Genomic DNA, 15020 nt, shown 5'->3' with positions numbered 1-15020 from the left:
AATTACTCAATCACTTTTTAAGGTAAAAACCTGACTGCGATGCAATTTAAAGTCTCGACCGCCCATAAGAAACTACGGAGCACAAAATACAGACTAAAAACTGTCATAAAGGACGGGAAAAGGTAGGGTTCCATAATAAATATTACACACGAGGCTAAAACACCACGTTTGCTGTAGCTAACACAAGCTCATTTTCATTCTTACCTTAGTTGATGTCTTATATGATGTGTTCTTCCTCGGGCCGAGCTAAGGGAAAATTTGACCTCAAGGAGAGAAAGAGAAGCAGCGAAAAATCTACCTGTCGCAAGAGGCGGAGGAGAACTTCTATCTGTTACATATGGTATTCCGGTAATTGGCTTAAATGTTGGTTTCCAAGTAGATTTTGGTAAGAGAAAGTGAACACGAATCACCCTGCATAATGGACTCTTGTAGATCCCTCCTCTTTGAAGAGTTAAAAAAAACTGCAAAACACTCAAAAACACAAACAAAGAAAAGCAACAACAACAAACCAAGGCAATGAAGCACGATACCATAAGAGAATGAAGATTTCGTAATATTAAATCAATGAGGACAAGACGAAAAAACATATTGCTTCGTAAGACTGCAAGGCCTCCAAGAATCGCTGAAATCGGACTTTCATTACGTGAAAGTTTACTTAGCTATCATATTTAAGAGAGAAAGCCTTTAGTGAACATTTTTGACTGTGACAAATGAGGTTCACTGAAAGCAGAAAAGCAGAAATTAAAAATCAAATAAATAATCCCTGAGAGTGAATAATTTCCAAGTAAATACAGTGCAGCTGACCTGGATTATTAAATCGTGTTGTTCAATTAACTGCTGTATTGTCCTCCCTGATTCAGTCTCGTATTTTTTCTTTCGCTGAAAAATAAAAACGAAAACTCCCGCACCGAAAAAAAGATTCTGAATAGATCACTTCCCTCCCTCTCCTCCCTGCTTACTACAACCTCCAGAAAATGAAAATAAAGAAAGGAAGGAATGATAAAAGGACAAGAGAAGACAGGAGAAGAGATTGAAGGAGAACGGAACAAAGGACCTTTTTTCTTACCAAATCTTTAGCAAAGAAAATTTGAAGATGTTTTAGAAGTAATTAACTTGCGAAAAAAAGATAAGACCACTTTAACGAATCCTACGAGTTCGGTAAAGTAGCCTCATTGGAAGTGATGAACGGTTATTTCAAGGAGTTCATTGACATTTAAAATGACCATTTCATCATCAATAAAGCGGTGAAGTTTTTAAGTTCAAAGGATAATGGATTTTCAAGCAGCCTGAGCAGCCCCCTGAACTATTACCACTTTGACAAGTTGTAAAGTGAACACGCGTTCTGAAGTCACCAATCACTTTTCAATTGAAAGAAATCACCACTTTGGAGATCTTTCTAAAGTGGTTACTTCTGCAGCATCCAAGAGGTCTATATACAGGCTCTTGGTAGGGGTCACCTCATTCATTATGCTGCTCTTACAGGATTGAAAAGACAATGAACTGTAACGGACAGAATCGTGCTTAAGAACACATTTCCAGACAAACAAATGTATAATTTATACATAATTGCAAATGTAGGGGACTCTTACCTGGACTGATTGTAATTTTAGCAACTTTGCTGGCTTTCCCTTCAAAGATTACCTGTAAAAATACACAAAAATGTAAACCGTAACTGCTCCTTACGATACAAACAATACTACTGTCTCGTGGTATATACATGACTTCTTACATTATGGGATCTATTCCTAATAATAATAATAATAATAATAATAATAATGTTGAAAATAAACAATTTTTAATAGAAGAGAAAAATAATAGTAATACCTAAATTTAGACACGATAATGTCTAAAGCTGAACAGCTTGTGGGTCGTGTGTAAATCCAAATAAACTCTAAATTAAATAAATTCAAATGATGATGGTTTCTAAGGAGAGGGGAAAACCGAAGTACCCCGAGAAAAACCCCTCGGAGCAGAGTAGAGAACCAGCAAACTCAATCCACTTATGACGCCGGGTCCGGGAATCGAACTCGGGACACATTGGTGGAAGGTGAGCGCTCTCACCACTGCGCCAACCCTGCTCCCCTAAAGATTTCCTGGAAAAAAAATCAGTAGTTCCAGTTGTACAAGTTATCAAAGTACGGCTGCTTTCTCTTAGGTTAAGGGTCAGATCGTTCGAGATGCAAAAAGCGAGTAAAACCAATTAAAATAACTGGTATACTTACATCCTTCGTTTTAGTCAAAGCTCTTTCATACACAATGTAATTCTCTCCGCTTTCAAGTATTTCGTTTTTATAATTTGAAGTTCTTTCACCGTCACCGACAGTAAACTTCCAAGGTTTTTCAATCACTGGTAGATTTTCTATCTCAGCAGCGATATAAAAGTTCGATTTTTCTTTGTTTGCATCACTAGAAGCTTTCAGTTGCGAACCATAATCGCCCGGAAGCTCTTCAACACCATCCGCGACTTTCAGAACAATGACCTGGTAAGCACTGAAAGATAAACAACGAAAGGCATTTACATCTAACACTCATCTTATTTTGATTTAATGTATCTAAAATTGGGTCCACATAGGAGACAAAGTTCACACCCGGCCTCTAGAGCTTATCTCTCGCTCTGTAACCTTACATAAAGTTACCCCAGTTATAGAGTGTTGACTCAAGAGATCTCATCGCCCTTGTTGGAGGCGGCAATTAAAAACTATGAAGCCGATACTATGAGAGGCATATAAATCTCCTGAGACTAGATATGCGTTTCTTTATAATAACTGTCATGTGCCTTACTTCGTAAACGAACCTCTTTACCTATTAGTGTAAGTCACACTCTTTTGATTTAATTACCTTATGGGGCCATTTTCTTGTTCAACAGGCCACAGATAAATATCAACAGCTGTCCCAGAAACCTCAACATCGGTCATATTAAGTGGTAAAGGGGAATTAGGAGCTGACAAAGAAAAAAATATATTTTGTATCATTATACGACTTGCACCCATTGGTATATGTACATGTTGGCAAGACAGGATTGACCATAGATAATACTCATGATCCATTTCCTAACTCAGTTAATTACTTGGGATTGATTCATATCAATTGGAATCGATCTCCAAGAGTTATCTCTTTCGCCGAAATGTTTTGTAAGAAATATCTACAAACTCACCCATGATGTGTGTTGTGATGTAGACACTTTTGGTTGCAGTTTGTCCACAGTCGGAGAAGCCATAAATCTCGAATTTGTATGAAGTGCCTGGAAATAAACCTCTCACTGCATACGTTGTTGAATTTGTTTTTTGGGTGCCAACATGTTTGAAGCTTTTATCGTACAACTTTGTACCATTGTAATTCACCTACACGATGTAAAACAACAGGTTTAGATGAAGCATTTCTTAACATTCACATTAAATAACACCGAGTCACCACCTATCGGTGCCATAAAATCAAGCGCCAACAAGGATCAATCATCGTTGTGCTAAGTTTTTCAAACTGCATTGCTCTTGAAATCCATAAAAAGAGATACTGAAGCTGATGATTTGAGATTGTTCCATTTCAAATTTGATGAAGTGTTGAGTTTTTTCCTTTTGGTAAAATACATGGAATTAAAAAAATTAAATATAGGACACAACTTAACCAAAATATATCATTTGAAGCAAACCCAGGGTCCTGTGGTAGCCACTAGTTCATGAAAATTTTACTTCTCGAAATGAATTTTGATTAATGCAAATAGTTATAGATGAAAAAACCTCCAAAATTTCCCTTTGAAGTCAAGCCAGGTTAATAATTTTTCGCAAAATGAAATAAGGAAATTAAAGATGATAGGATTTTTTGAAAAATATTTACAGCGTATTTATTGGCCCAATCGAACTTTCTTTTAACTTTCCCAACAGAAAACATAACTATCAATTTAGCCCCACTTACAGTATAGGTAACTAACTCTTTACTGTTGGAATGTTTCCACGTCAGTGTAACGTGGGTTGTTCCATAGCCTGTTGCTCTAAATTCCCCCGGTGTTTGTGCTATTTTGGTGCAAAATTGAAAAAAAGGAACAAATAAATCAGACCCTTCCAAAGGAATGGAGAGCATTTGCAGAATACTTTAGTGCAACAATTTAAGCTTGTAATCATGAAAATAATAAACATAACCAGGAAACGTTTAAAATACAGCCGAACCTGCATTAAGCGGCATCGTATTTAGCGGTCAACCTGTATCAAGCGGTCGGTTGCCAAAGTCCCGAGTTTGTTCCCCTTAAACACACCAATTGTCACCTCTATTTAACGTTCACCTCTATAAAGCGGTCGAGGTCACCCTTTACTAAGTCCCAAAGGCTCGCTTGTTTTTTCTTCCACGGTCGCTTAAAGCCGAACCACTTAAATAAACTTAGGAATAATCTTTCAGGTAGCATTTAATGCATGTTTCTTTTCCTAGATCAAAGCAGGTAGTATTTTTGGGCGAGATTCTGTACATCAAGTGGTCAATTATGGCATTGAGTTGCGTTTTGCATCGTTTTTGATGGTATCCATAGTCTATGGAACCTGTATTAAGCTGTCGCCACCGCCTGAAATTCGTTTTTTGATGCTTACAGGTACTCTTGTGACTTCATCGCCCTGAAAGTAATCTAAGCAAAATATCCTTTTTGGGAACATTGCGACTTATCAAATACCTCATCAGAAATTCAATTGTAGCCCCTGACCATTACGAAACTCACTTAATGTTACCAGTTCCAGAGGCTCGCTATACGGCCCAGGCCCCGCTCCAGTGTAAGCTCGAACAGAGATATTATATTTATAACAAACCATGAGGTCAAACAGGACAACAAAAGTTTCTGAGGTATTAGCAGTGAGGTTCTTGGGAGCAAACCAGTTGTGAAAATGTGCTGTCCACCAAACGTCGACCTTGACTTCATACAAAATAACTCTTCCATAACTCATTTCATCCTGAAGGAGTTCCCATGAAATGTTAAAAGTCGTCTTGTTCAATTGAGAGGAAACAAGAGAATCTGGGCCAACACTGGGTTCTAAGAAAAGTACAAAAAGCTCATCATGATCAAGAGAAAACGCCCTGCTTTAATCTGTAAGCTATATATTTATATAGCGAATAAAAAGTTTAATTGCTATTATTTCCCTACACGCTATTAGCCCTTAAGTTATTTTGGGTGACCAGCTACTGTCTGTACTTTTAATCAACACAATATATAAAAATTCGTCTTTTCTAGGATACAAATATGGTTATATCAGAATTCTTGTTGTTCTAATATATAATCAGTCATGAGAAGTCATTTTAAAGATATGAAAGCAAAGTTTACCGTATTCCTTGGTAGTTATGGTTATCGTCCCATTTGCTCCAGGTTTAATAGTTACAGCTCTGACATGAAAACGATAAGTCTTTCCACCCAACACATCGACCGAATAACATTTGCTCCTTTTGGCTTGATGGCGCAACTCTTCTTTCACGTAGATAACGCATTGATTTATTCACGAACATAGTGGAGATTTCGCAAAGAACACCACGGAGATTTTTCATTTCCCACTTTCGCTAGTTCTTTTTTTATGATTTGGTGGGCTGCGTATGCACTCCAAACTCGTGGTGCACTGACCGATTCATTCTCTAGCCTGAGGAGTTCCCCGCAGACATTCTTGTTTCGCAAATTACAGATTTCCATTTCGCGAATTACAAATTTCTATTTCACAAATTACAGATTCCTATTTCGAAAATCATTAGCAGATTACTATTTCCAATATTAAAGATTTCTATTCATTTCAAAAATCATTAACAGACTTCTATGTCGCAAATTACAGATCTGTACTTCGCCAATTATTAACAGATTTCTGTCTCGCAAATTAGAAATTTCCATTTCGTTTCGTTTAGTTACGCAAATTACAGTAAACCTTTCTCATCACATGTTTGCCATCTCATTAGCAAGCAACACTTAATGAAGGTGAAAAACTTTATAAATTATGGTTCATACATTTTTTCATTATCTCTGGATTGTTACATACCACCTTCCATTGTTCTTTCCACTTCAACAGAACCTTTTGGTCCATCACCCTCAGATGTGTAGGCCAACACTTGAAATATATATTCTGTGTACTTTTCGAGCCCAGTAACATGTCTGCTTAATGTCGATCCACTGGTAATATTCAAGAAGGAAAAACACCCTGCTAAGTCCTTCTTTCTGTAAAACAGTTTAAACCCTGTAATGTTTCTTCCGTGCCTGGCAAAGATTGGTGGTAACTGCCAGGAAGCTGTAATGCTGGTAGAAGAGCTCGCAGTCAAATTGAAGGCAGTGGGAGGTTGTATTGGAACTGAAACGTTAAACAACAACAGTTATGTGTTTTATTTCTCCGTGGATTATGGATGTGAAAGTAAATTAACGAACCTTGTGAACTTAGAGAGCATTGGATGCTCCCAACAGCAGTGCGGGGGATCATCACCTGAGGGGACTGTGTATATGCATTAGATATACATTATTTATATCCTAGGCGTGAATATGTGCTCTACGGATAGTTGGGCAAGCGATTGTGTTGCAATGGCAATTTACTATGTTCCAGAATCCTCAGTGCACTTGCAATGCAACAATCAGATCACTCACTGGATTATATCAAAGATGAATAAAAATAATGTATTATAACAAGCTACTGAGTCCAAGAATTTACCATGAACAATGATAAAATCACATCATACATACATACTGGGTTCCAGAATCTATAGTGTACAGTACTACAACCACATCATACATTGTATCATATCAAGCATCAATAATAATCCAGCTGAGTGGATAAGATACTTTAGGGTTTAAAAGAGAAAAAAGGTAAGGACGGTTAGGGTCATTTTCCTCCGGTCAGCTCTAAAGTTACTTTAAAAAAATTATCACTTGATCAAGGCTTCATGAATATATAAACAATTGCCTCTTTCTGGCACAAAAATATGCATGGATATTTGTCTTTGGACATAATTTGTTCCAAGATGTGAACAGTGTTCCGGGAGCTACGCTAAGGGAAAATTGTCAGCTACAAGGAATAGACAATCTATAAGGACAAATATACACTGTACAAGCATATTTTAGCACAAAGTTTGTTATCCTTTAAATATTTTGCAAGTCGGGAGAAAAAGTGTTGGAAAACAGCTTACTGTTTGTTGTATAGGATGTTTTCTTTTGAGATGAGTTTGTCAAAGAGAATTACTTCCCTTTACCAGTAACAGCTATAGAACCCTCTGTCTCATCTTGAATTAAATTCCAAACAAAGACTTACATGTATCATAGTGGACATGCGGTTTGAAATTGGAGAATATCACAAGTTTGTTTTACACAGAGTATTTTAAATGAATAGATACAAATAAATGAGAAGGAGTTGTGTGCTCAAAAATTTTAAACCAGTTTGAATATTTCCCACCAGTTTGAAAAACTTCTACCAGTTCAAAAAAATTCAAACCAAAGAAAACATTTGACCCACAACATAAATTTTCCTCAAGGGGAGACAAACACAAGAGGAGCAAATAAATACCTTTAGTTAGAAGTATTCCATAAACTTCAACTCTCAGACTTTAATAGCCCCGATATGCTATGGGCTGAAAGCGGATAAACTTTGCACTTGCAAAATCCTGAAGACTGTTTTTTACAACACTATTTCGATCGGAGTTTCCAGCAAAGACCTGTAGTTGGTAGTGCAAAATTTGAAATGATTTCATCATAATATTTTCTTAATATACACCGAATGCAAATGTGGCGTCCAATTTGAATTGCCATTGTTCTGGACTCACTAGCCTCTCACACATGTAATAATCTTTTTGTGTTTCCATGTGAAGACGAGGCTAGTCAGTCCAGAACAATAGCAATTCAAATTGGACGCCATATTTGCATTTTTCGTATACTGTATCATTAACTACTTTAAGTATCAGCTACTTCATAAAAAGCCACTTTCAGCTTAGAAATTGATTGCCAAATAATTGAACCATGAACCATGGAGATGTGTGTGAGAAAATGTCTGTAATGGCTAAAATGCTATTGAATAACTTATTGTTTCTTTCAAAACACTAGTACAAAGCCAGTATGTGACCCTGTATTTGAAAGATAATTTCTGCTGATAGTTGAGGGAAAAGTATATGTCGCTCGTAAGAGATCATTAGAGGCATTGGTCAGACAAAGCACCAAAATAGATTTTTTCTAAGAGACTCAATTTCACACAATTCAAATATAATCCCTTGGGTATTAAACAAACTGACTAATGCAAAGTTCAGAAAAACAACAGTGGAAAGGAAGATGAAACAAACAATTGGACTGCATGACTAATCAGACATAGTTTGAAAGAAAAAGGGCTTTACTATAGACTAAGATTAAAGTGAATGAGACCTACATTTTACATTCACATCCAAGTGCCTGTTTAGATAAATACATGCATGGTGTTGCAGTCTTGAATGTCGAGTATGTGTATTCACAAATCGACACACAAATGATGTTAACAAGACTAATTTTCTCAGCTCAATGGTTTTGCCATACATGAAGGATCGGCAAGCATTCTGCATGCATTGCTTATGTGCATACACTGTACATGCACTATTCACCTGACTAAAAACAACCTTGAGCTTCGTATACACCAACCTTATCAGTACTGTTTTCCTGATAGGTGACAAACTTGGGATCTTCAAGTGCTAACCGTAACTTGTACTTTGTTGTCCACTCACTAAACCTTGGATTTCCCTGTGTAGCTACAGCACAGATGACATACTCAAACAGCAGGTCAATTTGAAGGTAATCATTAGCATTATTGTTGCCACTGGGTACCCATGATGTTGCATCATTTAGGCGACCGTATTTAGCTGCAAATCCTGAATTGTATTCTGATGAGGCTGAAAAGCTGCTGTCTGGAATGGTGTCACTGCTGGCTACACCAATGGCTTGCATAGAACATCCTGAAAAATATCAATACATAACCAACTCTCCCTAAAGAAAAAATGTATAAAAAAAATAATACAGAAAATGTTAAGAATGGCAAATACGAGTATGAGAGCGATCTTCGCAGTAACTTTCATATATTAACTAACAATGGCAAATACTCCATCAATGCATTGATCCTAGTTGAGCGTGACCCTTTAATGTGCATTTCAAATCACAAAAGTTACATCTGATCTACAAAGAAAAAATAACCAGATTTTATAAAAGTTCATAATAAAGTTTCCCTCGGTGAATATCGAAACAATTTGATGTTGAATATCATGAGAATAACAGAAAATCGAAGGCGGCTTACTTTCTTTGATGAGTGCATAAAAAGTTAAGTATCTATCATTATAATAATAGGTTTGGCCACTTACAGTACTACTGGAAATAAGACGATTTTGAGTCCATTTCGGTTTTGCTATAAGCATGAAAAAATTTTGCAAACTTGCAAAATTGCAAACAAAATTGCACGACTGGTTTGGGACAAGTGGAATCTGTAGTCTGGAAAATTTTTACAACTGCTTATTCACACAAAATTGCACAAGAAATCATGTCATTATTTATTCATGATTCACACAAAAAATGCATTGTGGTAAATCCAGACTTTAGATAAGTAAGTCGACGACCTATTTTCTTAACAAGCATTGATCTGTTGAAGTCTTTGTTCACCCTGATATACGGCATAACTTATCTCTTTTCACTAAAACGATTATATGGTTAATTTCAGAAGTTTTCAAAGTTGATGCACAACGAAATGACTATTCTCCACGTCTACTAATGCCATGCCACATAACTGGTATAACATTTGTGGTAAGAAGGGAAATCTTATCCTCTAAAAAACGACTGGCTGGGGGACAAGGCCTTTTAGAACTTACATGCAGATCAGTTTCTGTGAAAATTCTCATCAACGGACTTTTCGTTTCTCAGTTTATTTAAGTGACTATTTCCCAAATCCCACCTCTCAAAATTGCCGATTTTGTGTCCTCTTCATATAAAAAGTCCCGCATCTCACTCCAGTCTTACTCTAAACTCCCAGATCCCGGTCTTCAAATAAACCCAATCTCGGATCCCGAAGAAAACCTATTCTGGACCCTCTACATTACAACAAATACAATGATATGATAATATCAAACACGTAAAAATAAATATGAGTTTCAAACTCATCAAAATTCAAAGGTACCAACAGTAAATTCACATTCATAAGCCCTTTCCTATCGACTATTCTCCTTTGATGTGAGTTTTGTTTCAATGATGAATTGATTGACAGCTTATTCAACACTGAGCACGAGAATAACAGATTATCCTGGGTGGCTTGGTGTCTTTGATGAGTGTAGAAACAGTAGTGTGTACAATTTAGCCACTAATCTAAAACACAAGCATGAATCACCAAAGAAAAGCTAGTAGGTCTCAAAAAACCTTTTTAAAGATTAAAAGAGTTTCGCAATAATAATAATAATAATACGTTTTATTCAACTGATAAAACTAATCAGCAATCTGATAGATTGGCTGGTATAAACTAGTGATTAGCATGATAAATAGTTTTAATCGAAATTAAAGGAGAAACTCTATAAAAAACTAAAGACTAAATTAAAAGAATAAAATATATATAGAGAAGCTAATACTTAATTAGTTATTGATGATGACTTGTGACTATTTGTTTGACTACCTACAACATAAAACTAATAACAACGTGATAATAGCAGACATGCAAAAATAAGTATAAGTAAGTTTCAAACTCACTTGGCTTTTGTTCCACTCCAAACACCTCTGTTCTCATACACACCCCACTCTGGTGTATTTGTGGCAGGAAACGCAGATATCTTGTGAACACTCCATAAACAACATGCTTTACTTCTGAGTTCCTGTCATTATTTCCCCTCATAAACTTGAAACAAACAAATAGTCACAAGTCATCATCAACAACTAATTTTTCAGGTTGCAAAAGTGGCAGGGATTAAAATATCACCAATGTAACTAGCAGCCGTAATGATTATTAATAAGATCAAAAATTCTTATCTAGGACTTCCATCTTTGTGGGATATTCTACACCATCAGACCTTATAGTCCATGTTGCAGTCATAAATGTACACTGTAATTTTTTTGAGCAGTTAAGTCTCATACTGTATTTCCTATATACCTTGACTTGTCCACCTTCCATGTATTCCGTCCAAGTTGTCCCATCCGTGGATATTTGTAGTGTATAGTTCTTCACCCACTGATCTGCCAGAGAATTCCCTTGTGTGGACACAGCACAGATTACATGAACTGTCTGTAGATCAATCTGTAGATATGGGCTAGTGTCATTTGTTTCTGCACACCATGGCGCTCCTAATACATAGTTTAGTCGACCATTCTCGGCTGGTGTCCTGGAAGAAGAAGCAGTTATCCTACTATCTGGAATGTTTCTACCCTCCATTCCAAGATCATCCTGAACACAACCTAAAAAATTGATAAAGATATGTTCGAAATTTTACATAGGACCAGGAAACACAGACCCATTGGCTTAGAATGGGGGCTAACGGCTGTTTTCCAAAGCATTTGCAGCTATGGGAACCGTAATTTATTTAGAGGACCTTACAGGGACACCGTGGAAGCCCCATGTCTTCCATTATCTGTAGCAGGGCAGCCATTAACAAATAAGAATTTTACGTTGACCCAACAGAGAAGCCTCTAAAACTTGCCTCGCTCTCAACGTGTGGCTTCATAGCCCAGTTATAGGAGGTACGGTTTTGAATCCTATTGAAGCCTGAACTTTTTCTAGCTTTCTTTCTTCAATTGTAAACAAGATCATTTCTTTCTTTAATTTCATTTGCAGGTCCACTGAAATTTCTTCCATTCAAAATTGTGACAATTTTTTTGGCTTCCACCTTCATCTAGCACATACCATCTCCCTGTGTTCTCTCCACCTCGACAGGGCTCTTCGGTCCATCACCATCAGAAGTATATGCCAGGACTTGAAATTCATATTCTGTGTACTTTTGGAGCCCACTCACAAGTCTGCTTAATGTCGATTCACTGGTAATATTTAAGAAGGAAAAAGACCCGGAAAAGCACCTCTCTCTGTAAAACAGTTTAAACCCTGTAATGTTTCTTCCATGCCTGGCAAAGACTGGTGGTAGCTGCCAGGAAGCTGTAATACTGGTAGAAGAGCTTGCAGTCAAATTGAAGGCAGTAGGAGGTTGTGACGGAACTGAAGTGTTAAAGAACAACAGTTATGTGTTTTTATTCTCTGTTGATCATTGATGCGAAAGTGAATTAATCATCCTTGTCAACTAAGAAAGCATTAAATGTTCCCAAGAGCAGTGTGGAGGATCATCAACAGAGGAGACTGTGTATATACATTAGATATACATTATTTATATCCTAAGCGTGAAGACGTGCTCTACGGATAGTTGGGCAAGCGATTGTGGTGCAATGGAAACCTTATAGCTTCCAGAATCTTCAATGCACTTGCAATGCAAACAATCACATCACACACTGCATTATATCAAGTATGAATAAAAATATTGTAAGTACAACTTTGTTTCCTTTAGCAAACGGAAAACTTGAAGGATCTCAGTAGAGTAGATGAGGTAAGGCTCAAAGAGAATTAAAGTTATTGATTGTCAAATGCTCTTTTGGTAAGCTCTTGAATTCTTTTAAAAAATTCTCACCTTACCAGGGCTCCATCAATGCATTTGTGTCATTGACTAAGCGTGAGGTCCAGCTGGCTGGACTTTGGCGGAGTTTTTTGTTTTTGTTTTTGCATTTTTATGGACCAAGACAAAGTCGAGGTCCATGTAATGCGGAAAAAGAATGAAAAAGGAGGAGCTGAGTTCTCTTAATTCTTTTGGGAGATCGTTCCAGTCTTTCGCATAAGCATATTTGAACGAAGACTGTCGCATTGCTAAAGACATGGTTCTCCCTAAAACTGATAAGGTAGTATCCCTTAGAGATTTTTTGTGTACTTCTGATTGCTTGATTAACTAAATAATTCTTTAACTGATCTGGACAATATATGTTATAGTCAGTTTTAAATAAATACCTTTAGTTAGAAGTACTCCATAAACTTCCACTCTCAGAACCTTCCAACTTTTATATGCTGTTGGCCAAAAGCGGATAAACTTTGCACTTGCAAATTCCTGTAGACTGTTTTTAATGATGCCATTTCGATTTGAGTTTCCAGAAAAGACCTATAGTTCGTGGTACAAATTCGAAATTATCGTATCAAAATTTTCTTTATTTTATTGCATCATTTACCACTATTATGTATCAGCTATTTCCATGTCTGTAAGGGCTAATGCTGTAGAGAGACTTAGCTTCGGTTTTTACAAAGAACAAAAGGCAGTCAAGTTGACAAAAATAATATTATTTTGTTCCTACATAAACGCTTAGTTCCGTTGTTACACTTTCCATCCTATTCAGTGACCACACAACGATTAGTATTCCTGAGTGGGTAACAACTGTAGTTAATATCTCCTCTGTATTGTTCTAAACAGTTCCGTAAATTAAAGGGTAAAGTTAAGAGGTAATGGTTAGTAAGTCCACAAGACGTGGAGTACTTAACATTTAAATAGTATTGAAGGTGAACTATATAATTACATGACTGTATACACCATAAAATGTATACGCACGTGGGTTTGTAATTTTTCCTTAACAAACAATGCATATTCGAGACACATTTAACAATTTGCTGAAAAAGGTAATTGAGACTGAGTCTTAACCAAGTATACACTTCCTTTGTGTCCCTCCTCTTGATTCAAAAATTGAGTCAGCGCTCTAGGATGCCGATATCTTTAGCTTTTTTCATATGTGCATATATCTGCGCATGACCCTCGTGTAAATCTACCTTTTCAACATTGCTTTCTTGGTACGTAATAGTAGTGATACCATCCATTGATAACTGAATCTTGTAGTTTGTTGTCCTCTCGTCTATACCATGAGCTCCTTGGGTGGCTACAGCACAGATAACGTACTCAAACACTAGGTCAATTTGTAAGAAGTCAGCAGAATTGGTCGTAGTCTTGGGTGCCCAACCCCGATTAGCTCCATTCAATCGACCAAAAGAGGGTTTATACCTATCGTCATAATACGATGAGGCAGAGAAGCTGTTGTCTGGAATTGTCGCGCTAGAGGCCAAGCCAATGGCTTCCGGTTCACAAGCTGCAAAGTAATAATTTAAAATCAGCCTTCATCTTTCAATGCAAATTGTAAACATCCTGGCGCCATTGTCTAATGATAACGAGCCCTTTACTGGTTAGTTCTGACAAACCACAAGAAATATGAGAGTGCACCGATCAATGGAAGACATTGTACTTGCCCACTTAAAGGATGTGTTAAACCATGGGTGACCAGAATATCCGATGAATGACCCCACTTTAGAGAGCTCTGGAGTAACAGAATAAAATAGCCTTATCCTCGAGGGACACCGCCTAGTAATTTCCTCTAAGCCCCGCCAGAAAATGTTGCAAATCATGCACCAAGGATACAGAAAAATGTGTACTAAAAACAGGAAGTTGTCTATTTTGGCCAGGTATATCAGAGACGTAAGGGAAATGACCGCAAACTGTGCCAAGTGCCTACAGTTCTCCAAACAGCAGCCGTTAGAGCCACTGTAACCTTACAGCGTGGCTAGTTTCCCACAGCAGAAGCTTGAATGGGATTTGCCAAACATGGGATACCAGTTAAGGAAATTTGTTGTGTTCTGCATCTACCTTGCAGCGGACGACTTCAGCTCTTGCAAAACATGAAGTGGAATCAAGAACATCGTCGTCATCGACAAAACATCCCAAAATAGCATCTTAACAAGATGCTATGAACTACTAAAATTTGAAGTGTTTAGGAACTACTAAAACTACGAGTTTTCTGACTAAGTGTTCGGAATTGTTTAGCCCTGTATCTTGAAATCCTTGCGCGAGTCTTGTGCAAGTCCACATTTTTATCTTTACATTTTGAGTGATGCGCCCTTGACCGCTAGTGGTGTTTGGGTTTGTCCTTGACCTTGCTTAGTGTCCTCAAGGGGAGTTTATTCAGGTTTTAGTTCTCGAAGGTTGGTTGTTTCTCAAGTACTTTGTTGTTCATTTTGAATGTCTTGAGATATTGTTTTGGTTAGCATTCT

At 37.1% G+C, this 15020-nt stretch overlaps 2 protein-coding genes across 2 annotated transcripts in view; both read right to left on the bottom strand.

Moving 5' to 3' along the window:
* The window catches only part of LOC148719805 (tyrosine-protein phosphatase Lar-like), a 22971-nt gene extending 21446 nt beyond the window's left edge, over nt 1-1525 (bottom strand). The window contains exon 1 of the mRNA XM_088737471.1: nt 205-1525. The gene's annotated coding sequence lies outside the window, so the exon portion shown is untranslated. The remainder of the gene's footprint in view (nt 1-204) is intronic.
* Nucleotides 1-15020, bottom strand: part of LOC111319496 (receptor-type tyrosine-protein phosphatase F) — a 27737-nt gene that overhangs the window by 2797 nt on the left and 9920 nt on the right. The window contains 15 exon segments of the mRNA XM_088739163.1: nt 1523-1641; nt 2223-2490; nt 2839-2941; nt 3155-3341; nt 3910-4007; nt 4697-5005; nt 5294-5434; nt 5988-6293; nt 7542-7641; nt 8588-8898; nt 10664-10808; nt 11061-11362; nt 11808-12113; nt 12948-13095; nt 13752-14065. Of these exon segments, the coding sequence (XP_088595289.1) occupies nt 1523-1641; nt 2223-2490; nt 2839-2941; nt 3155-3341; nt 3910-4007; nt 4697-5005; nt 5294-5434; nt 5988-6293; nt 7542-7641; nt 8588-8898; nt 10664-10808; nt 11061-11362; nt 11808-12113; nt 12948-13095; nt 13752-14065 (3157 nt within the window).

This window comes from Stylophora pistillata, chromosome 11, assembly GCF_964205215.1.
Source record: "Stylophora pistillata chromosome 11, jaStyPist1.2, whole genome shotgun sequence".
NCBI lineage: Eukaryota > Metazoa > Cnidaria > Anthozoa > Scleractinia > Pocilloporidae > Stylophora > Stylophora pistillata.
This window is presented reverse-complemented; position numbering and strand designations above follow the sequence as displayed.